The 18,464-nt window shown below is 44.0% G+C and overlaps 1 protein-coding gene across 4 annotated transcripts; it reads right to left on the bottom strand.

Annotated features, from left to right (window-relative positions):
• Positions 1-231: 231 nt before the first annotated feature.
• Positions 232-10,566, bottom strand: LOC780627 (histone deacetylase 15). 4 transcript variants are annotated; one of them, XM_044531091.1, is made up of 17 exons: positions 10,403-10,566; positions 8,233-8,763; positions 8,021-8,114; positions 6,666-6,724; positions 6,071-6,146; positions 5,639-5,703; positions 5,460-5,515; positions 5,160-5,283; positions 4,900-5,025; positions 4,694-4,744; positions 4,459-4,527; positions 3,740-3,848; positions 2,947-3,026; positions 2,166-2,248; positions 1,515-1,560; positions 859-1,027; positions 232-669 (listed from the first exon to the last, which is right to left on the bottom strand). In XM_044531091.1, exons 2-17 carry the CDS (start codon positions 8,725-8,727, stop codon positions 650-652), a joined length of 1,722 nt encoding a protein of 573 aa, XP_044387026.1. In that variant the 5' UTR covers positions 8,728-8,763; positions 10,403-10,566; the 3' UTR covers positions 232-649. The 4 variants fall into 4 exon arrangements, with proteins under 4 accessions (XP_044387026.1, XP_044387024.1, XP_044387025.1 ...); XM_044531089.1 differs by having other exon boundaries at positions 232-649; XM_044531090.1 differs by lacking the exon at positions 10,403-10,566 and adding an exon at positions 8,867-9,065 and having other exon boundaries at positions 232-649.
• Between the last annotated feature and the right edge of the window lie 7,898 nt (positions 10,567-18,464).

The following is an 18,464-nucleotide window of genomic DNA, read 5'->3' as shown; positions in this document are numbered from 1 at the left end:
GAACCAAACGCAATGTTTATAGATTCTAAACAAGCAACTCATGCGTATCCTATCTCGTGTATGCTCTGCACTAGGCACCAGTGCTCTTATTCCTAAAGTCTGAAATGGTGTATCCTATTCCAATCAGGCTACCTCGCCAATGTCAGGGTCAGAGATCCAGATTGCCAAATGCTAGCATTGGCTATGAACCCAAAACTCAAGCTGCTACAGGATCATCATACCATGGACGGCTGATGGCTAATTTCATGCATTGCTACAACACCAAAAACATGTCTACACAACAGGATTGCTGCCTGTGAAACTCTGTCGGCAACCAACAATGACAACGGCCACAGTTCAGTTCAGTCAAAAAATCAGCTCGGTGTACGCAAGCTAAGGTAATCTTCTTTCCGAACACCAAACAGCCAGCTACACTATCCATGTCAACTATACTGACCAGAGTCAGTTAGGCGGCTTCAGCATCACTAACTAAAACAACCTAGGGTTTTGTTTCATCAGCCAGAGCTTCATTCTCCTTTCGCCCTGCTCTTTCTAGGACGACGGCCCTCAAACAGTACTTCGTACAAAAGCCTCTTGCTTCCCCATTTCCACCACACAGGCCCTGGTCCTCCCGTAAGCATCCTTCTCTTCAGCTTGTTTTCAGCGTTAACTAGACAAGAGCAAGGTGGTCTATTAATCCTCAGATAGCTTCTTATGGCATGTAATAAACTAATCTGGGAGTTGAAATCACAAACATCTGGTTATCAAAACCAAAACAACCAGCATGCCCCATGATTCTAGAAGGCTGGCTAGAAATCAATACTAGACTTGTGTTGGAGAGCAAAAATGTAAATTCATTGTTGGTTGTATTGTCCTTACCATATTTGGAAGAAGTCGGCCCCTGCTGCGCCTGAAGTGATGCAAAGATTGGAACTAAAACTGGCCAATATTTTTGCTGAATGTCCAGAACTTGTAAGACAGTCTGCATGCCCTCCTTTGATGGTGCTGCTGCATCTGTGCCATAACTTGGACCGTCCCCGAGTAGGACCTAAATACGTTAAAGCATCATCAGGTTACACTAACAGTGTAATCATAAATCTCTCTCAGCTGTAAGCCTGTAACAGTACCAGCAGTTGTTTGTATTTTTTTATACATGCACTCCACAACAAATGAAGGATGGCAATACGATAAAGATGGAGTATCTACAACCATAATCTTTGTAGCAAGTATTCACATAGTTCATCATACAAATCCCATTTCTATCTCTGCATTCTAGTCAAGCTAACAATAACAATAACTGAACCAAATGTGAAACTGTAGCGCTCTTCAACTATTGATGTTTATGTATACATAAAGGTTTTGTTTGTTGATGAATTACGACGATAATGGATGATGCTGAAGCAGCTGATTCCAATCAAACATGTTCGTGTTATTTATACATCCGAATCCCACCTTACAAGAAATATTAATTGAACTAAAACCACGTCAAGTATTTCCGAACGGAGGGAGTAGTTTTTATTTCGAAGAATACATACCTTGACAACTTCAGTTGCAGATGAGGATATAGACCGAAGATTGTATCTGTACATTAATGACAGGACAAAGAAAACAATGAATAAGTGTTGATGTGTGCTTCAATAACAAATAATACCAGATTTTTCTTATTTGATAAAAATGAAAAAATGTATAAGAACACTGGCTCAAAAGTTCAAATATAAGCATCATGGTATGCATCTTAGTTTCCACAACAGACAGGGAATCATCTCTTGTGATGTCAAAAGTTCAAATACAAGCATAATGGTATGCATCTAAGTTTCCACAACAGACAGGCAATCATCTCTTGTGATGTTATATTAGTGTCCACAACAGCACAAAATTATAAGAACATTGGCTACACAGATTATAAGAATGTTTGGATCCATTGCAAAGATCTAGGAAAAGAAGTACATCTGTCCACACTAGCATTAGATGAACACATATCCACATTCTGGTGATGTTAGAAATTTCGCATGCCATATACAAAGCACGAATGCAACAAAAAACCATGAGCACCATGGTGACACGGGGTTTGGTGTCCAGCTTACAGTGTACAAGTTACATATCACAAATCCTGCTTAAAAATATAAATTCTAGGTCCTGTCTTCTTTTATTATCTCCATGAGTTCAGATAAGAAAAGGGTACCTACCCTCCCTCAAGTATAACCAACAATTTTCCTTCTGAGCAAGCAGTTAACATGGACGTCATCTGAGAGTATCCGGCAGGAGTGACCTAAAAATAATTAAGTTAAATAAACATTACCCAGAATATAAAACTTTCATTGGCCTTCATTGGCATGCCAACAAGAAATAAAGCACCTAAAACTTTGAGGGACCCAAATAGCACATAAGTATGAATGGATAATACCAAAGTTTGATTGAATGTTAAAGCTGAAATATCAATCAACTTTGAGAAGCAACTTTATCATTCTCATTTGAGCAAGCTCTAGTACTAACTACCAGATATTATGATAAAACAAACTGAATAAATCTCACATCCATGCCAGTTAACTCTTCCCTAAATAAGCAACAATGGTATATAAGCCTAAGATTTATTGATGAAGTTTGGTGGATCAATGTGGTCCCAAATAAGTACAAAATGACCAATGTAGTTAAAAGTCTAGCTTCTCCAAGTGAGGAAGCCAAAGCAACACATAATTTTCCTACATTATGTGAATATAGTAGGTCAAGCCTATGTTCTAAGAAGAGATCAAGAGAAGTCTTCTGCATAAGTCTAAAATCTTTTAGCCCAGAATCATCTCAGTTGTCTAAAAGAAGACACGCACAAAATAAAGAATAACATGTACTCCCTCCGTAAACTAATATAAGAGCGTTTATAGAATACTAAAGTAATGATTTAAACGCTCTTATATTAGTTTACAGAGGGAATATGTTTTAGAATTCAATAACTAAAATTAGGAGAAATCTTACATCACAACAACCCAAAGGATCACCCCTTGCTGCATCAAAACCTGCAGATATAATGGTGATGTCTGGGGCAAATTCTGTAGCTGCACTCGCACAGGAAAAACACCAATTGAGAATGTGCAGGGCAGACTTAAACATCAATAAAAAAACAATGGGGTGATATCACATAAAGAGGTGCCCATGGAAACATGAAAATGAAATGAAGTGTTGTATCCTTAAAAAAAAGGGAAAACTTTGTTTTTGCCACTCTAGTTTTTGCCAACTTTGCTTATGCCACTCTAGAATTTGACATTTCACTTTTGCCACTCTTAGCTTTTGACAATACATCACTTTTGCCATTTCGTGGCAAAAACGATAATTTTTCATTTCACTTTTGCCACTCTTAGCTTTTGACATGTATCACAATTGCCACTCTAAAATTATCGTTTTTGCCACGAAATGGCAAAAGTAATGTATTGTCAAAAGCTAAGAGTGGCAAAAGTGAAATGTCAAATTCTAGAGTGGCATAAGCAAAGTTGGCAAAAACTAGAGTGGCAAAAACAAAGTTTTCCCTAAAAAAAAGGTGTTGTAGGCAGACATTTTTTTTCAAACAAAAATAGCACCATGACATATTTAACAAACAAGTCTTTTATTCCATCATGGTGAATACACATCTTAGCAATCATTTCTATTAAGGATCTAGAATGCCATGTTAAGACAAAGAAATTACTAACTAAAAAATGAGAATGTCATGAGATGTGAAATTTCTACTATTAGAAACTCAAGCAGACTAAATATTTACTCTTTTAATCATTACCTATTGGAAGCACCACATGCTGAAAAGCAAAGATGTAGTCATTGTCTCCAACGCCACCACAGCTCCAAGGTATATTTACCGAGAATCCTTTACCATCCAGAACTCCCACCTGCAGTGATATACGTGCAAGAAATGAGATACAAGTTTTCACAGCTTGGATCAAACTTTATTGCAAAGGAACTATGTCACTGTCAATTGAAACTTGGTTACAATGGATGGTTGGGTCCAATTGGATGCAGTACAGTTGTACAGTAGCAAAAATGAACTCTTTTTTTTAAACGGGCAAAAAAGAACTATATATATGCTAGATATGAATCATCCTACATAGTAACCTAATGTATGAAATAGTATACAAACTCAGGTCCTGATACCCTATTGTCCACAAAGCTCTTGGGTTCATTGAATCTTGTCAGGCCATCTCATACAAACAGAGATGGAAAGTTGGATTCCACTGGTAATTACTCCCTCCGTCCCATAATGTAAGACGTTTTTTGACACTGCACTAGAGTCAAAAAACGTCTTACATTATGGGACGGAGGGAGTAGTTTTCAAGACCCATGTGGTGCTGATGAAAAAGGCTGTCTATGGCATGTACCGAGGGATGTAATGAATTACATGTGCATCCTTCCTTATACATATTTTCAGCTCAGGCCTTAGTTCCATTCAGTTGTTCTTTTGGTGAATTATGCCAAAACTACAAACACTTTAAAGATAGCCACCTCGTCTGCTGCTCCAGTTCCAGGGTAGAAGCTTCCATCCTCATGGCGATGTAATGATATGTACAAAACCTAAAGAATAAAAAGTTATTCATATAAGAATTGCAAATTTGGAAACTGGTAAGCTCAATAGTAGTAGCAACACATGCAAACGGAAATACAGTAATTAAACAGATGCACTCAGAAAGGAAGAAAATAGAGCAATTAAAAATGCAACTAAATAAAGATGAGAACTCACTGATTTGTTCCCTTCAAATATCTCCTGTGTGCCATTGCCATGGTGCACATCCTGCAATAACAGTTAACAGTGCTACTGATGAGAATGGTAAACGTACTTTTGTATCTATTTACAATAAAATAGATATAGTACAAGAAAAAGAATTGGTGCACGCCAACAAAATTTAATGGTGCATATTTTAAATGCAAACTTGTGACTAGCATTACCCAGTCAACTATCAAGACTTTCTTAGCGCCTGCTTTTTGTGCAGCTAATGCAGCCACTGCTGCATTGTTGTGAAGACAAAATCCCATGGCTTGCTTTACCCCAGCATGATGCCCAGGAGGTCTCACCTGTTCTCAGGTAGAAAAGAACACAAGGTCAGCATCATGTACAACAAAAATGCAAAGCGGATTGATAAATAATAATCAAGAGCATTATAATGAATGAGATGAAAAACTGAATATATGAGATCATCAGACAGTACCAGTGCAAAGCCGTTCTGGACATGCTCAGACACTATCAAACTAGCAAGATCAGCGCATAGGCCTGCTGCAAGTTTGGCAGCACATGCCGAGTGTCCATTCGCGTAAGTATCCGAAGTGAAGTAACTACAGATTGATCCCCAGAATTATGTTATAACAATGAAACCTTTCCAAAAATGCTAGACATAAAAATGCCAGTACATGCTGAACATGTATCCATTATAATCAAAACAAAAGGTAAAAACTAAACTAAAGACCATACTCACAATGATAGTTCTAATCACAAACTAAACAAGTAATACCTGTAAAGCATGTTCTTTGTCTGCTCTACACTTTCGACGTGATCTGAAGTATGGACCTAAATTACCACAGTTTAAACATATGAGCACTATCAAGAAGACTCTGAAATGAACAATGCATACAGGAGTAAAACATGGCAGCAAAACTAATGGATCTTTCAAACCACTTGTTGGACTCTTACCATTACGAGTTCCTCCTTAGTGATTTCTCGAGGAGGTACCAAGGCGCACTTTGAGGGAAATATTCCTGAAATTGGAAATAATAGTAATTGTTTACTTGGTAAGCAGTAGAATAGAAAGGTTGGTTCATCAACCAAGTTTAATTAATATGAGTGGGAGGATAATCATGTTAGTTGTTATACTGCTGCAGCACAACATCAACAATCAATAATTTTGTGTTGTTTAGAATTATATGATTGATATATTTAGTTTATATTCGATAATATGCCTGAGAACAGTTCAACAGAGGATCATCAAATCATAAAGATCTTGATTGAATATTTGCATAAGAATAATCACAGAACTTGCAGGCAAGAGTTTCTCTGCAGCTTTTTTCTGAAATACACAAAGCTGAAACACTGTAGTAAATAATTACACTAATCTCTAGTGTGCACCTGCAGCAGCCAGACTGGCAGCAATTGCACGAAGACGGTTGGGTCTTTCTGGATGTGGATTTGGTTTAATTTCCATCTGGTAGGATATAGAAATATGAGATGTCAGTTATAAAAAAATTACAGACAGTACATTCTGACAGAGAATAGAGGAGGCCAAAAAGACAAGACATCACAAAAACTATCTTCTGAACTGCTGCTAGTTTTGTGAAATAATTACAAGTATATATGTTTGAAGAAAATAAATCATCATTTGGTCAAAATGGACGGAAATACAGAAACTGACATCCCATCTTGAAATATTTTCATACTATTTTAGCCTCACTTCAAATAAAAATGAAACGAGTTGTATAATTACAAAATTAATAATTATATGTTTCTGTCGTCTTTCTTTAACATGCTGCAGAAGAAGCATCTCACAAACACAAGAAGCAATCAAATGAAAAGTTTCACTGACACCACAATTAGGAGCACTTAAAGATTTATGACAATCATCCATGCTATTCACAGCAATAAAGAGTGGTCACCTTTGACGTGGGAACACTATATCATGCAGTACGCTAGCTCAAATTACATAAATCACAAGTTCATAGCTTGCCTCACTGTGGAGCAACATTCTTTCATCAAAACCAATCGCTGTAGATACCAGTACCGATGCTGCATAAACAGTGTGACCAAAAGAAGACGTTAATACACATAGGCGCATGAAAAGTTGATGCAGTGGCATACAGTCAATTGCTCTAAACTACTGTGCTAAGCTTGAATACGCTCTGTCAAGGTATAAGCATCACACCTTTCCAACTCCTTCTCTATCATCATTCCAATGTTTCTGAATCTCCTCCAAGATAGTTTTACTACATTGAAGAGGAGGCTTCAGACTCAGAGGTAAGTTTTTACAGCATGGGGAGGAGGATTCAGCTGGCCAGTCAACCACATATTGGGAAAGATAGGATAGGGATAAGGAGTGTATTCTGTTTGCATTGAACCAAACAGCTGTTCTTTAGTGTAAACGGGTCATTAATCAGATCCATGAATCAAAGGATACTAACTTGAAAAATTGTTGTGACAGAGGACTATTATTAGTATGTTGCTAAGTTAATCAGTATAACGTTGGATGTCACCGTTTGTCCACAAAAAGAAGTACATCATAAAATGTGTCTTACTGTTATTTGCTTTGTACTCAGAGGAGTATAGTTGTGTCTATCGATGCTACTTCATAGTTGTCATTGGTCTTGGTAAATCAGGTTTAGTAGGGACCTTTTGCTTTGTTAGATTTTGCTTTCTTGGTCTGATTATGTATTAAGGAGTCAAAACTCGAAAGTGTTCCATGGTATATTTTTTAAAGCTATTCCAGTAAGACTTAGCTAGCCTTATAGTAATTCTAAGTATGAGGAAGGTGAATTTCCTAGGCAATGAAAATTAGCCTAGGGTATGCTTGGATTGCGCTCGATTCTACCTGGCCCGGGATTGGATAGCTGGCAAGTTTTGGCATGGCCGCTCCCAATCTATTGTCTTGCCGATTTTGGCCACTACATGGGGAACTATAGCCTCAGCCAATATTTGGGCTAGCCAAAAAATATATACGGTAGGCTTGGGCTGAGACCAAGACACCCCTAGTCCATCCTAGTTCTTATTTTTGTATCTTCTGGAGTGTTTTCAGCTGCATTAAAATGTTCCAAATGGCATTATTAGTCAATGATGTTTCTATTAAATAAGTTGATAATGATTCGGTTCGGACACGGAGATTTTGGAAGTCGATTGTAGACTTTGGTGTGGAAAGCAGATCGTCCATGGTCTAGTAGCAAAAACAGTTACAAATTCTATTAAGATGCCATTGGTGTACTCAGCTAAGTTTGTGGAAGGGAATACTGAAATGAGTTATATTCATAACGGATATTTGATATTTGATGATAGGAAGTAACGGAAAAACATAGCTACGAGTGGAAACGGCACCTGTGTTAGCAGATACCAAAGCTGCCCGCGCAATGTGAGTTTTGAAAACATCATATCCAGCAGCTACCTCAGATCCCTTAAGCTCATGGCAATTCTATGGTATGACAGAAGAACCAAGAAAGCACATGTCAAACATGTGACTGAATACATACTCAGATAAAGTTTGTAATGAGCTATATGGCCCGACTAATCACAAAACAAAAGGATCTTACCAGACAATGTTTAACCTCATCCAAGTTTGGCATTGTACAGTTCAAGCAAAACCATCTGTTTTCAGCCAGGCGAGCAGAAGGTTCCCAGTCAATATCATCATCCTCTTCATCATTAAAGAAAAACAGATCATCCAGGGTATCTCCAGCTTGTTCTCTATCAGACTCTTGCTGCAGATCATTGCAAGGCATGCAACTTTCATTCTTGGCATGCAGACAACCATGCTGACCACAATCTGCGCTGTCAATATGTCCTGGCCTTGCTGGCGAACCTTTGGGCCCATCTACTAATAAAGCATTAGCATGATCACAACTAAAACTGCATGTTCCACTTTCTTTCAGGGAAACGCCATTCGCTCTAGGATAAGATGGTTTTCCAACACCATCGCAGCTTTGACATTTGCCATGAAAAGCTTGGTCAGAAACTCCACAGTTCTCACGACCATCGGAAGGGACCTCACCCTTTTTGCTGTTAAGGGGTCTCATATTGGATGTCATTACTAGGCGGCACCCAATGTGACCTCAAGTTTCTAACTGCAAGTACAACAATGACAAGCAGACAAATAAGTATAGCGCAGAACTCCAGGAATTTTTATCTACTCATTTTCAAGTATTACAGGCTGACAATAAATCCTACCTTAACTATGACTCATAATGAACATCACCAACAGAGAACTGTTTACACATCAAAAATTATGAGCTGCCAATTCAACATCACCACAAAAGCGCAGCGACAGCCCACAACATACTTCTCGAAGCGCATAATAGCATCTACTAACATCACACAGAATCTCCTTAAAACCCTTGCAGAACCTCACATCTCTGGCATGTGGCATCTATGTACACCATTAACATGGGGGTTCAATTAAACCCAACAAAAAATGGAAAAACAAGCTGCTAATAGTAATCCACCAAGTAGCAATAAATCCAAAAGGCTGAATGGATTGAAGTACCCATCCCAGAAAGAAAAGTTCGGATTAGATTGTTCACAAAAATAGAAAGACCAGGACAAAATTCTGTGAACAATCCAAGCAAGTCAGGGTTCGTCACCGACAAAAGAGATCAATACACACCAGTCCACTAGGGTGGACAACACATCGACCAGCGAGATGTGTGCTTCGGTGAAAGATGGACTACGAATATTCTCCATAGAGTATTTGATGACCACATGGCAAGGGCTTGGGCAAAAGTAAGTTTCAATGTTCGACCTTGGGATGAGCTAAGAACTTCAGCGGCCCTAGGGACCGAACAAGTACATATTTACTTCACACTAAATATTTACAATGTTTGATGGTTGCCCTTTTATGTTTTGTTAACATCGTCTAACCACTAAACCTGTTGCAGACGGCACAAGGTATGGTCACGAGTCACGGCACCAAGCTGGCAGTTCCCACAAAAGAAGAAGATAGTGAGACCCCAGTTATTACAGGATGTAATGTAGCAACAGCAAACAAATACACATGGGCATCCTACGCAAACCATGCACCGCCATGAGGCAAGGCAATGAGCGTGAACCAGGGAACGCATCGATCAAATGTACTAACTGTCAATTCACAGCCGCCACGCGGTGCAGCGAGAAGCCTGCCGCCATACAGCCGCAGACATACTTGTAAAAAGGATATGGCGGTTAGCTGGTTACTTGTCATGAAATAAATCGTGCATAATCGCATCTACGGAGATTGCCGCGCAACCTTAAGACCCTTCCAAAACCTTGCCTCCCTCACGCCATCAAGTGACAATCCCCAATCCACATAAACCCCTTCCGAAACCTCACATCTCGGTCCGGTTCTCACAAGTGTTCGACATTACCCAGAATAATCTCCGTCAACGCAGCTTCCTCAACAACCAAATCCACAGCCCAACACCGAACACCCACCAAAGCACCCAACCCCCGCCCCCATCCCATCCCCAACCTCCGGCACCAGAGGAAAAGGCTGCCTCGCATCTAGGAACTAAACACAGTCGAGACTACGAGAACAAACAAATCGACCATTAATCTACCCGAAACCGAGGAAAACCCTAATCCCCCGCCCACAGCAAAACCGAAACTGCCACGGGCTGCTTGTTCTCGGGCGAAACCCGCGGAACCGCATCGGGGGTGGAAGAAGTCAGCACGAAACCAGCGGAGGAACACGCTGGAGAGGGAGAAGCGAGGGATTGGCGGCGGGCGAACCTGGGGACGAGCCGTCGGCCGCCGCTCCCGCTCCGGGGTGGGGCGCTGCTCACGCGGGACTTTTGGGGGTTTTCGGGATGGATGGCTCCCCTCCCCTGCTCTCCTTGTGCTCGTGCTGCCAGTCAGTCGGGTCGAACCAACTGCTGCTGTCTGCGTCCAACCCCAGACTCCTGGGTCCACCAGTCATACTTCTGGTTAGGTGCTTTGTGACCAAACGGGACAGGAACAGTCGCAAACTCCTGTGGCTGACAGGGAGAATGCAGGAGCTAGAGCTACGCGCACCAGGCGTCTTCTGTCGGCTCCCTGAACGGAATTCGGATCGATTTAAGAGCAACTCTAGCATACCCAGTAAAACGCGGACCCGCTTAAGATTTTTACAGTTTACGAAAAAGGATATATGCGGGCCGACGCGGGCGAGGTCAGACTCGGACCCCGTAAAACGGACCAGTAAAAAAGGATATTCGGTGAATATGCTCTTTTACGGGTCGGCTACGCGGGGTCTGCTCGGGCGCCGCCGCATCGACCCGCAAACCGAAGACGCTCAATTATCGAATTTAACATCGATTCTGACAGATGAGTTCAAATTCAAACAATAGAACACAGTTCACACGCAAATAAAAGCTTAGTTTTGTATGACAAACTCAAGAGGGGGTCTTGCAAAAGTGACGACCACGTCCGGCATTATCTTGGTAGATCTTCACTCCTCGCCACCGAGTCCATGGAGGTCATCGAAACCACCGAGTCCACCTCCGGCGCTTGTTCCAACTCCGGCACCGAAATCATCGGCTGGTGCACTGAACGCATCGGAGACATTGGTTCCAAACCCCGTCGAGAAAACATCTCCGGCATTGTAACATGCACTAGCCGACGCAAGCATTCTCCTCTTCAAGATATCTCTTCTTGCCATATCATGTCATTCTTTGGTGAGCTCGTCCATGTCATTGCGGTTCAATGTCATGATCTTGTTCTCTTCAGCAAGCAACTAGGACATGGCTTCGTTTTCAGCGGCACGTGCTCTTTTCTCCTCAATGGCCGCTTTGCGCAGCCCCTCGTCCTTGAGCAATTGCCATTTTTCTTGCTTCTCGCGTGCCTTCTTCTCGGCCAACTTTTTCTTTATCTCCAACGTCTTCGCTAACATCAACTCATCTGATTGTACCATGGCATCAATCTTGTCCCGCAAACTCGATGCTTCGTGCTCTCTCTTCATCTTCTCCTCGGTCTTCTTGTCATCATCGGGCTTGTTCAAATTTCTTGGGCCATCATCATCCTCATCTTTATCCATGTTCTTAAGTGAATCTCTCTTCGGTGGGGATTCTTTGCCAATCAACTTCCACTTCTCGCACTCTTTGAGCAAGTCCCAACAACGCTCTAGTTTGAAGAATTTGCCTTCCGAAGCTTCCATGTCTTTGTATCTTTGTTGGGCAATTTTGTCCTACACGATTAAAACAATGTCAAATTATGCAATAACTTAGATGCTACAAATGATTTGCATCACTTGGAACGTGAACTCACATAGATGGATTCCACGGTTCTACTCGGGGGCATTGCGAACTTGTTCCAAGCAAGCAACCCAACGGCTACAAATCGGCTTGATCACATCCCAACGACCTTGGAGTGACCGAAAGGTGCGTGGAGTCCTATTGGGATACTTGCCATCATGCGGAAGTATTGATCTTCGGTCCTTTGCCAATACCTCTTGGCAATTTGAGAAGTACCCGTGCAAGCATCAAGATATGCCGCACTCCACGCCTTGATCAACATTTGATCTTCCAAGATCGTGTAGTTCTTCGATCTCTGGCTTTTTCTTGCTTGCGATTGCTCATACGCCCCCTCATCTATCTCCTCCACTTCTTCTTCACCATCGTGATCATCCACGCCGCCCTCCGTTTTATTGTAATCGAATGCAACGAACGGGGCTTGATCGATGTCAACAGCTTGGTGTCCAACAAGTTCACGAACTCGGAAGTGGCATTGTTTGAACCACCGCTATAGTTAGCGACAACAAGTGACGAGCTACCGCAATGGCGAAAAGCAAAGAAAATGAAGGGACCGAAGAGGCATACCTTCCGACCATTTCGTCAAACACCTCGCTAGCGGTGGAAGCAGCGCCATTGAACGACATCGCCGAGGAACCTCTAGCCGGGGCAGAGGGAGTGGATGAAGGAGTCGTCCTCTTTGTAGCCGGAATCCTCTTCTGCTTTACGCCTGAGACCTTGCCGACCTTCTCCGCCGCCTGTCGGGATCGCGCAGCGGCATTGGCGCCCGGAGCGTGGGCCTTCCCGGCGGGGCCAGCCAGATTCCCACCTTGCATGACCGCGTTGCCCTGCCGCTTGCGGGCGGGCGCAGTGGTGCCTTGGGCGATGGCGCGGCCAACATGGCCGACGATGAAATCCGCCAGAGGGGATTGAGTGTGCGCGACCTCAACGATGACGGGGGACGTCAGGGTGTCATCTATGGCAGCAAAGAACTGCCGGGGAAGATGCACCGAAGCGGGCGGGGGCGGGGGCAATGGTGGCAGAGGGGTGGGAGAGCGGGAACGGTCGCGCAGAAATTTCCCTCGCGCCAAATCTCGCTTTGAATAGGGGCCGAGCTCAAGTCACCCTCCCACCCTGTGAATCTAAAGGTTGAGGGAGATCTTTTGCCGCGCCCCGCAAAAAAATTTACGGTTCGAACGCGTTTGCAGTGTCTGGTCGGGAAGGATTTTCTGCGCCGACCCATATTTTGGCGGTTATTTTGCGGGTCGTGGCGTTATGCGGGGTCTGCTAGATATGTTGTACTGGCCTGCAAAACGGACACCGCATTCGTCACAAACAGGAAACCAATCCGTGAACATGGATACGGGAGCCGGTCATCCAACGTTATTCACATACATTTTAAATCAGTTTTAAACAAACCGGAGGAATTACATACAAATCAAATGATTTTTGGGCGGGGCAGTAGCCTCCCTCTGCTTCTGTGAAGTACGGGTTAGGATTGGTTTTTGGGCAGGGGAAGACGGACACCGTGGTCTACAGCCTCGCTCACCGGGCAATACACCAGTTGTGTAACCCGACGACGCGGTGGTGGTGGCCTTCGTGGGATCCAAGCGGCAGCAGTCTCCAACGATCTACTTTTCCTCGTTGTCAGCGGTGGCCGCGGACATGTCGGCCTTCGCCAACATGGCTTCTCCCCCCATCTGCCTGACGCGTTGTCGCCATTGCTCGCGATGGGTTTTCCGGAGACGATGTTATCAAGTCTGGACAGGCGAGGAAGGTATGGCAATGACGATGGTGGCGGCGTCAGGTCCGGAGGGTTTGTCATCAAGCCAACCTGTACCAGGCTGGCTTGCCCGGCAACCCAGGCAGCTGCAGTGCCGAAGAAATCCTTCTATTTCGTCGGAGGCCATGGCGGGGTGATACGTCCATTCTGCATCATGCTTTTATATCGATATTTATTGCATTATGGGTTGTTATTACACGTTATGTCACAATACTTATGGCTATTCCCTCTTATTTTACAAGGTTTTACATGAAGAGGGAGAATGCCAGCAGCTGGAATTCCGGGCTGGAAAAGGAGCAAATATTGGAAACCTATTCTGCACAGCTCCAAAAGTCCTGAAACTCCAAGAAAGTCATTTTTGGAATTAATGAGAACTATTGAGTGAAAGAAGTACCAGAGGGGGCCCACACCCTGTCCACGAGGGTGGGGGCGCGCCCACCCTTACAGGACGCGCCCCCTGCCTCATGGGCCCCCTGGTGGCCCTCCGGTGCCCATATTCTGCTATATGAAGTCTTTTACCCTGGAAAAAATCATAAGCAAGCTTACGGGACGAAACTCCGCCGCCACGAGGCGGAACCTTGGCGGAACCAATCTAGGGCTCCGGCGGAGCTGTTCTGCCGTGGAAACTTCCCTCTGGGAGGGGGAAATCATCACCATCATCATCACCAATGATCCTACCATCGGGAGGGGGTCAATCTCCATCAACATCTTCACCAGCACCATCTCCTCTCAAACCCTAGTTCATCTCTTGTATCCAATCTTTGTATCCAAACCTCAGATTGGTACCTGTGGGTTGCTAGTAGTGTTGATTACTCCTTGTAGTTGATGCTAGTTGGTTTATCCGATGGAAGATCATTTGTTCAGATCCTTAATGCATATTAATACCCCTCTGATCATGAACATGAATATGCTTTGTGAGTAGTTACGTTTGTTCCTGAGGACATGGGTGAAGTCTTGCTATTAGTAGTCATGTGAATTTGGTATTCTTTCGATATTTTGATGAGATGTATGTTGTCTCTCCTCTAGTGGTGTTATGTGAATGTTGACTACATGACACTTCACCACATGCTTGCAAATAGGGGTTAATCATAACTGGGATACTTGTCCAAGAAAGGACAGCACCCAAGCACCGGTCCACCCACATATCAAATTATCAACATAACGAACTTGAATCATATGAGCGTGATGAAAACTAGCTTGACGATAATTCCCATGTGTCCTCGGGAGCGCTTTTCTCATTATAAGAATTTGTCTAGGCTTTGTTAAGGCATATCTCTATCGATGTAGTTTTGGCAATTGATGACAACACGTTTGCGGACTAATCGTGTGCTTTGAGCATTTCAGAGATTCATCCTTTGGCACGAGACGATTCCTTCCCCTCAGAGTTTTAATCAAGACGGTGTAGCTCTTTCGTTTCTGTTTTGGTGGACATGTTTCGTAGGAGTCACCGTACTATCAAGAGGGGATCCGCTTTTGGTAAGGCTAGGGTGGAATCAACACGTACACATCCGTTTTGCACCCACTAAGCCTTCCCGCTTCGATGGAGGCTTTCTTCCCCTTCTGTGTGTGTGGCTTGGTCCCAGCGGTAGTACCGCTCAAGAGCCACATGCGGCAGTACCACTCTACAGCGGTAGTACCGCCTGTGGGTCCTCAGTCGTAGTGCCGCTGCGGTACCGGGCTCCTACCGCGTCGACTCGAGGGGGTCGCCTTTCGTGTTGGATTGTGCGGCACTAAGCAGCGGCAGTAGAAGCGGTAGTACCGCTCGACAGCGGTAGTACCGCCATACCACTGTGGCAGTACCGCACTGGGTCCATCCTCTGCTCATCTGCTTGCCCCCCTGGCTGCGCGGTAGTACCGCAAGGGGGAGCAGTAGTACCGCTGGGGCTAGCGGTAGTACCGCTGTCCCCTGCGGTAGTACCGCCCTCTACGGGGCTGTTCTGGGGGTAACGGTTGGATTGTCCCCCCCCCCACTATAAAAGGGGGTCCTCTTCTCCAAAGTTGACCCACCTCTTTCCCCAAAAGCTCCATTGTTGCTCCAAGCTCCATTTTCACCCGATATCTCTCCCTAGCCAATCAAACTTGTTGATTTGCTCGGGATTGGTTGAGAAGGCCCCGATCTACACTTCCATCAAGAGAAATTTGATCCCCCCCACTAATCCCTAGCGGATCTTATTACTCTTGGGTGTTTGAGCACCCTAGACGATTGAGGTCACCGTGGAGCCATAGTCCATTGTGGTGAAGCTTCGTGGTGTCGTTGGGAGCCTCCAATTAAGTTGTGGAGATTGCCCCAACCTTGTTTGTAAAGGTTCGGTCGCCGCCTTCAAGGGCACCAATAGTGGAATCACGGCATCTCGCATTATGTGAGGGCGTGAGGAGAATACGGTGGCCCTAGTGGCTTCTTGGGGAGCATTGTGCCTCCACACCGCTCTAACGGAGACGTACTTCCCCTCAAAAGGAAGGAACTTTGGTAACACATCCTCGTCTTCACCGGCTCCACTCTTGGTTATCTCGTGCCTTTACTTGTGCAAGCTTATTTGTGTTGTATCCCTTGCTTGCTTGTGTACTTGTTGTTGTTGCATCATATAGGTTGCTCACCTAGTTGCATATCTAGACAACCTACTTTGATGCAAAGTTTAATTTGGTAAAGAAAAGCTAAAAATTGTTAGTTACCTATTCACCCCTCCCTCTAGTCAACTATATCGTTCCTTTCAATTAGTACCAGAGCCTCGTCTCTTTATTAAGGACTTCGCCATCCAAAGAGTATGGTTGACACAGTAGACGGTAGGGAGGAGTACTCCGGTGTAAATCCGAGCTCGTCTACGGGTGATGGGGGAACCGCGGTGTCTCGTGAGGAATTCAATGTGGCTTTGGACACATTGAAAACCTCCATGACTACCGAGGTTGAAAGCATGTTTAATAAATTCTTAGGACTTAAACTATCTACCTCGCCATTGAAGGTGGGTGATCCCACTGACAATGTGACGGATGCTAACTCCGACAAGGGGGAAGCTACTAGTGAAAAGGGTCCGTCTACTAGTGGTAGAAATGGCACCGGCATCTTTGCCCATGTGCAACCTCCAATTTATAGAGGACCGATTCCTTCTACTCATTTAAATCATGTCGGCCCTCCTCCTAAGATTGTGAAAAATAAGGACTTTGATTCTTGGGTTTATCGCTTGAAGCGTCATTTAAACCATGTGAATACTAATCTTTGGAGAATCATTGAAGAAGCTTTCCATCCACATGACCGAATCAACTTCACCCCTAGAGAAGCCGTGGATAATCAATTCAATGAGAATGCTCTCTTCATCATTCAAGATGCAGTTCTACCCGAAGATCTCCCTCATCTTCGACCCTTCGCCATGGCCAAAGATGCATGGCATTGTGTTGTTTCCCTTTATAAGGGAAGCGCAAGCATTCAACGCTCCAACTATGAAGTGGTGCAAGATGAAGCCGATGAGTTTGCAATGAAAGAAGATGAAGAACCTCGTGAGCTCTTTCGGAGAGTAACCAAACTTGTGGTCTCACTCCGAGATCATGGGAGCAAGGACACGGATGACAATTGGATCAAGCGCGAGTTCCCCAAAGCAATGATGCCTTACCACAAGGCCCTGTCCTCCGTCATCCGTTAAAGACCGGACTTTCACTCCTTGACCTCAAATGAAGTGTTGGATGAGTTTGTGCCAATGAGGATCTTGGACAAGACCCGACAACGCAGTGTTGCGCTCTCAAATGGCAAAGAAGCCCAATCTTGCCTTGAAGGCCAAGGTTATTGTGGAAGAAGAGGAAGATGAGAAGAGCAACCCCGAAGATACGAAATATGATTATCATGAGCACATGGCTCTTGCGTCAAGGCAATTTTGGAGCAAGAAGAACACTAGGCCCAACTTCAACAAGAACAACTCAAGTGGGTTCAAGGGCAAGCAACGTGTGAGAACATGTTACAATTGTGGCAATGTGAGCCATTTTGTTGTGGATTGCCCTTACAAGAAGCGGGAAGACAATGGTGGCAAGCTCATCCGAAAAGACAAAGCCAAGTCCTTCCCAAACAAGAACAGCTTCACCAAAAGGACTCCTACTCGAGGGTTGGTGGTTCAAGAAGAATACCATGAGGATGACAATGATGATGAAGATAGTGAAGCCATGGCCATGGCCTCTGTTGCCATTGGCACAACTCCACGGGTGTCCCTCTTCGACTCACCCAAGGAGAACATCACCGCCAAGTGTCTCATGGCTAAAGCCACCAACAAGGTAACCCCCAACATCAAAACCACCATCATTACTAATCCCTCCTTGACGAATGGCATTGATGAAAGTGAGGGGTCTAATGAGGAAGTGAATGAATTTGAGTCTTTTATGAGTAAGCTCAAGGGAAAATCCAAGAAGCACTTTGTTGCTCTCTTGGAACAACTTGGTGAATCCAATGACATGATCGAGGCTCATGAAGAAACCATCTCTAAGATGGAAGGTCATAGTCGTGACTATGCCGATGAGATATCGGATCTCTCTAATGCTCTTGAGGAAGAGCGTGGGCATCATTTGGCTCTTGAGGAGTCACACAACGATGACCATGCCAAGTTAAAGAAAGATCTTGATCATGCCCTTGTTGTGTCTCGTGTGCTAACTTTCGAGAAGGCTAAACTTGGCATTGACCATGCTAGACTCAAGGAGGAGTTTGATATACTCGACAAGGCCCACGAGGTCTTGAAGGGTGCTCATGCTAGCCTCAAGGAGTCTCATGATCAACTCCAAGTTAAGCTAACGAAAGAAAAAGCCACCTTTCCTCATATGGTATTAATTGATA

The sequence above is a fragment of the Triticum aestivum genome, chromosome 5B, assembly GCF_018294505.1.
Source record: "Triticum aestivum cultivar Chinese Spring chromosome 5B, IWGSC CS RefSeq v2.1, whole genome shotgun sequence".
In the NCBI taxonomy this organism is placed as follows: Eukaryota; Viridiplantae; Streptophyta; class Magnoliopsida; order Poales; family Poaceae; genus Triticum; species Triticum aestivum.
The sequence above is the reverse complement of the archived record's forward strand: the minus strand, read 5'-3'. Positions and strand labels throughout refer to the sequence as shown.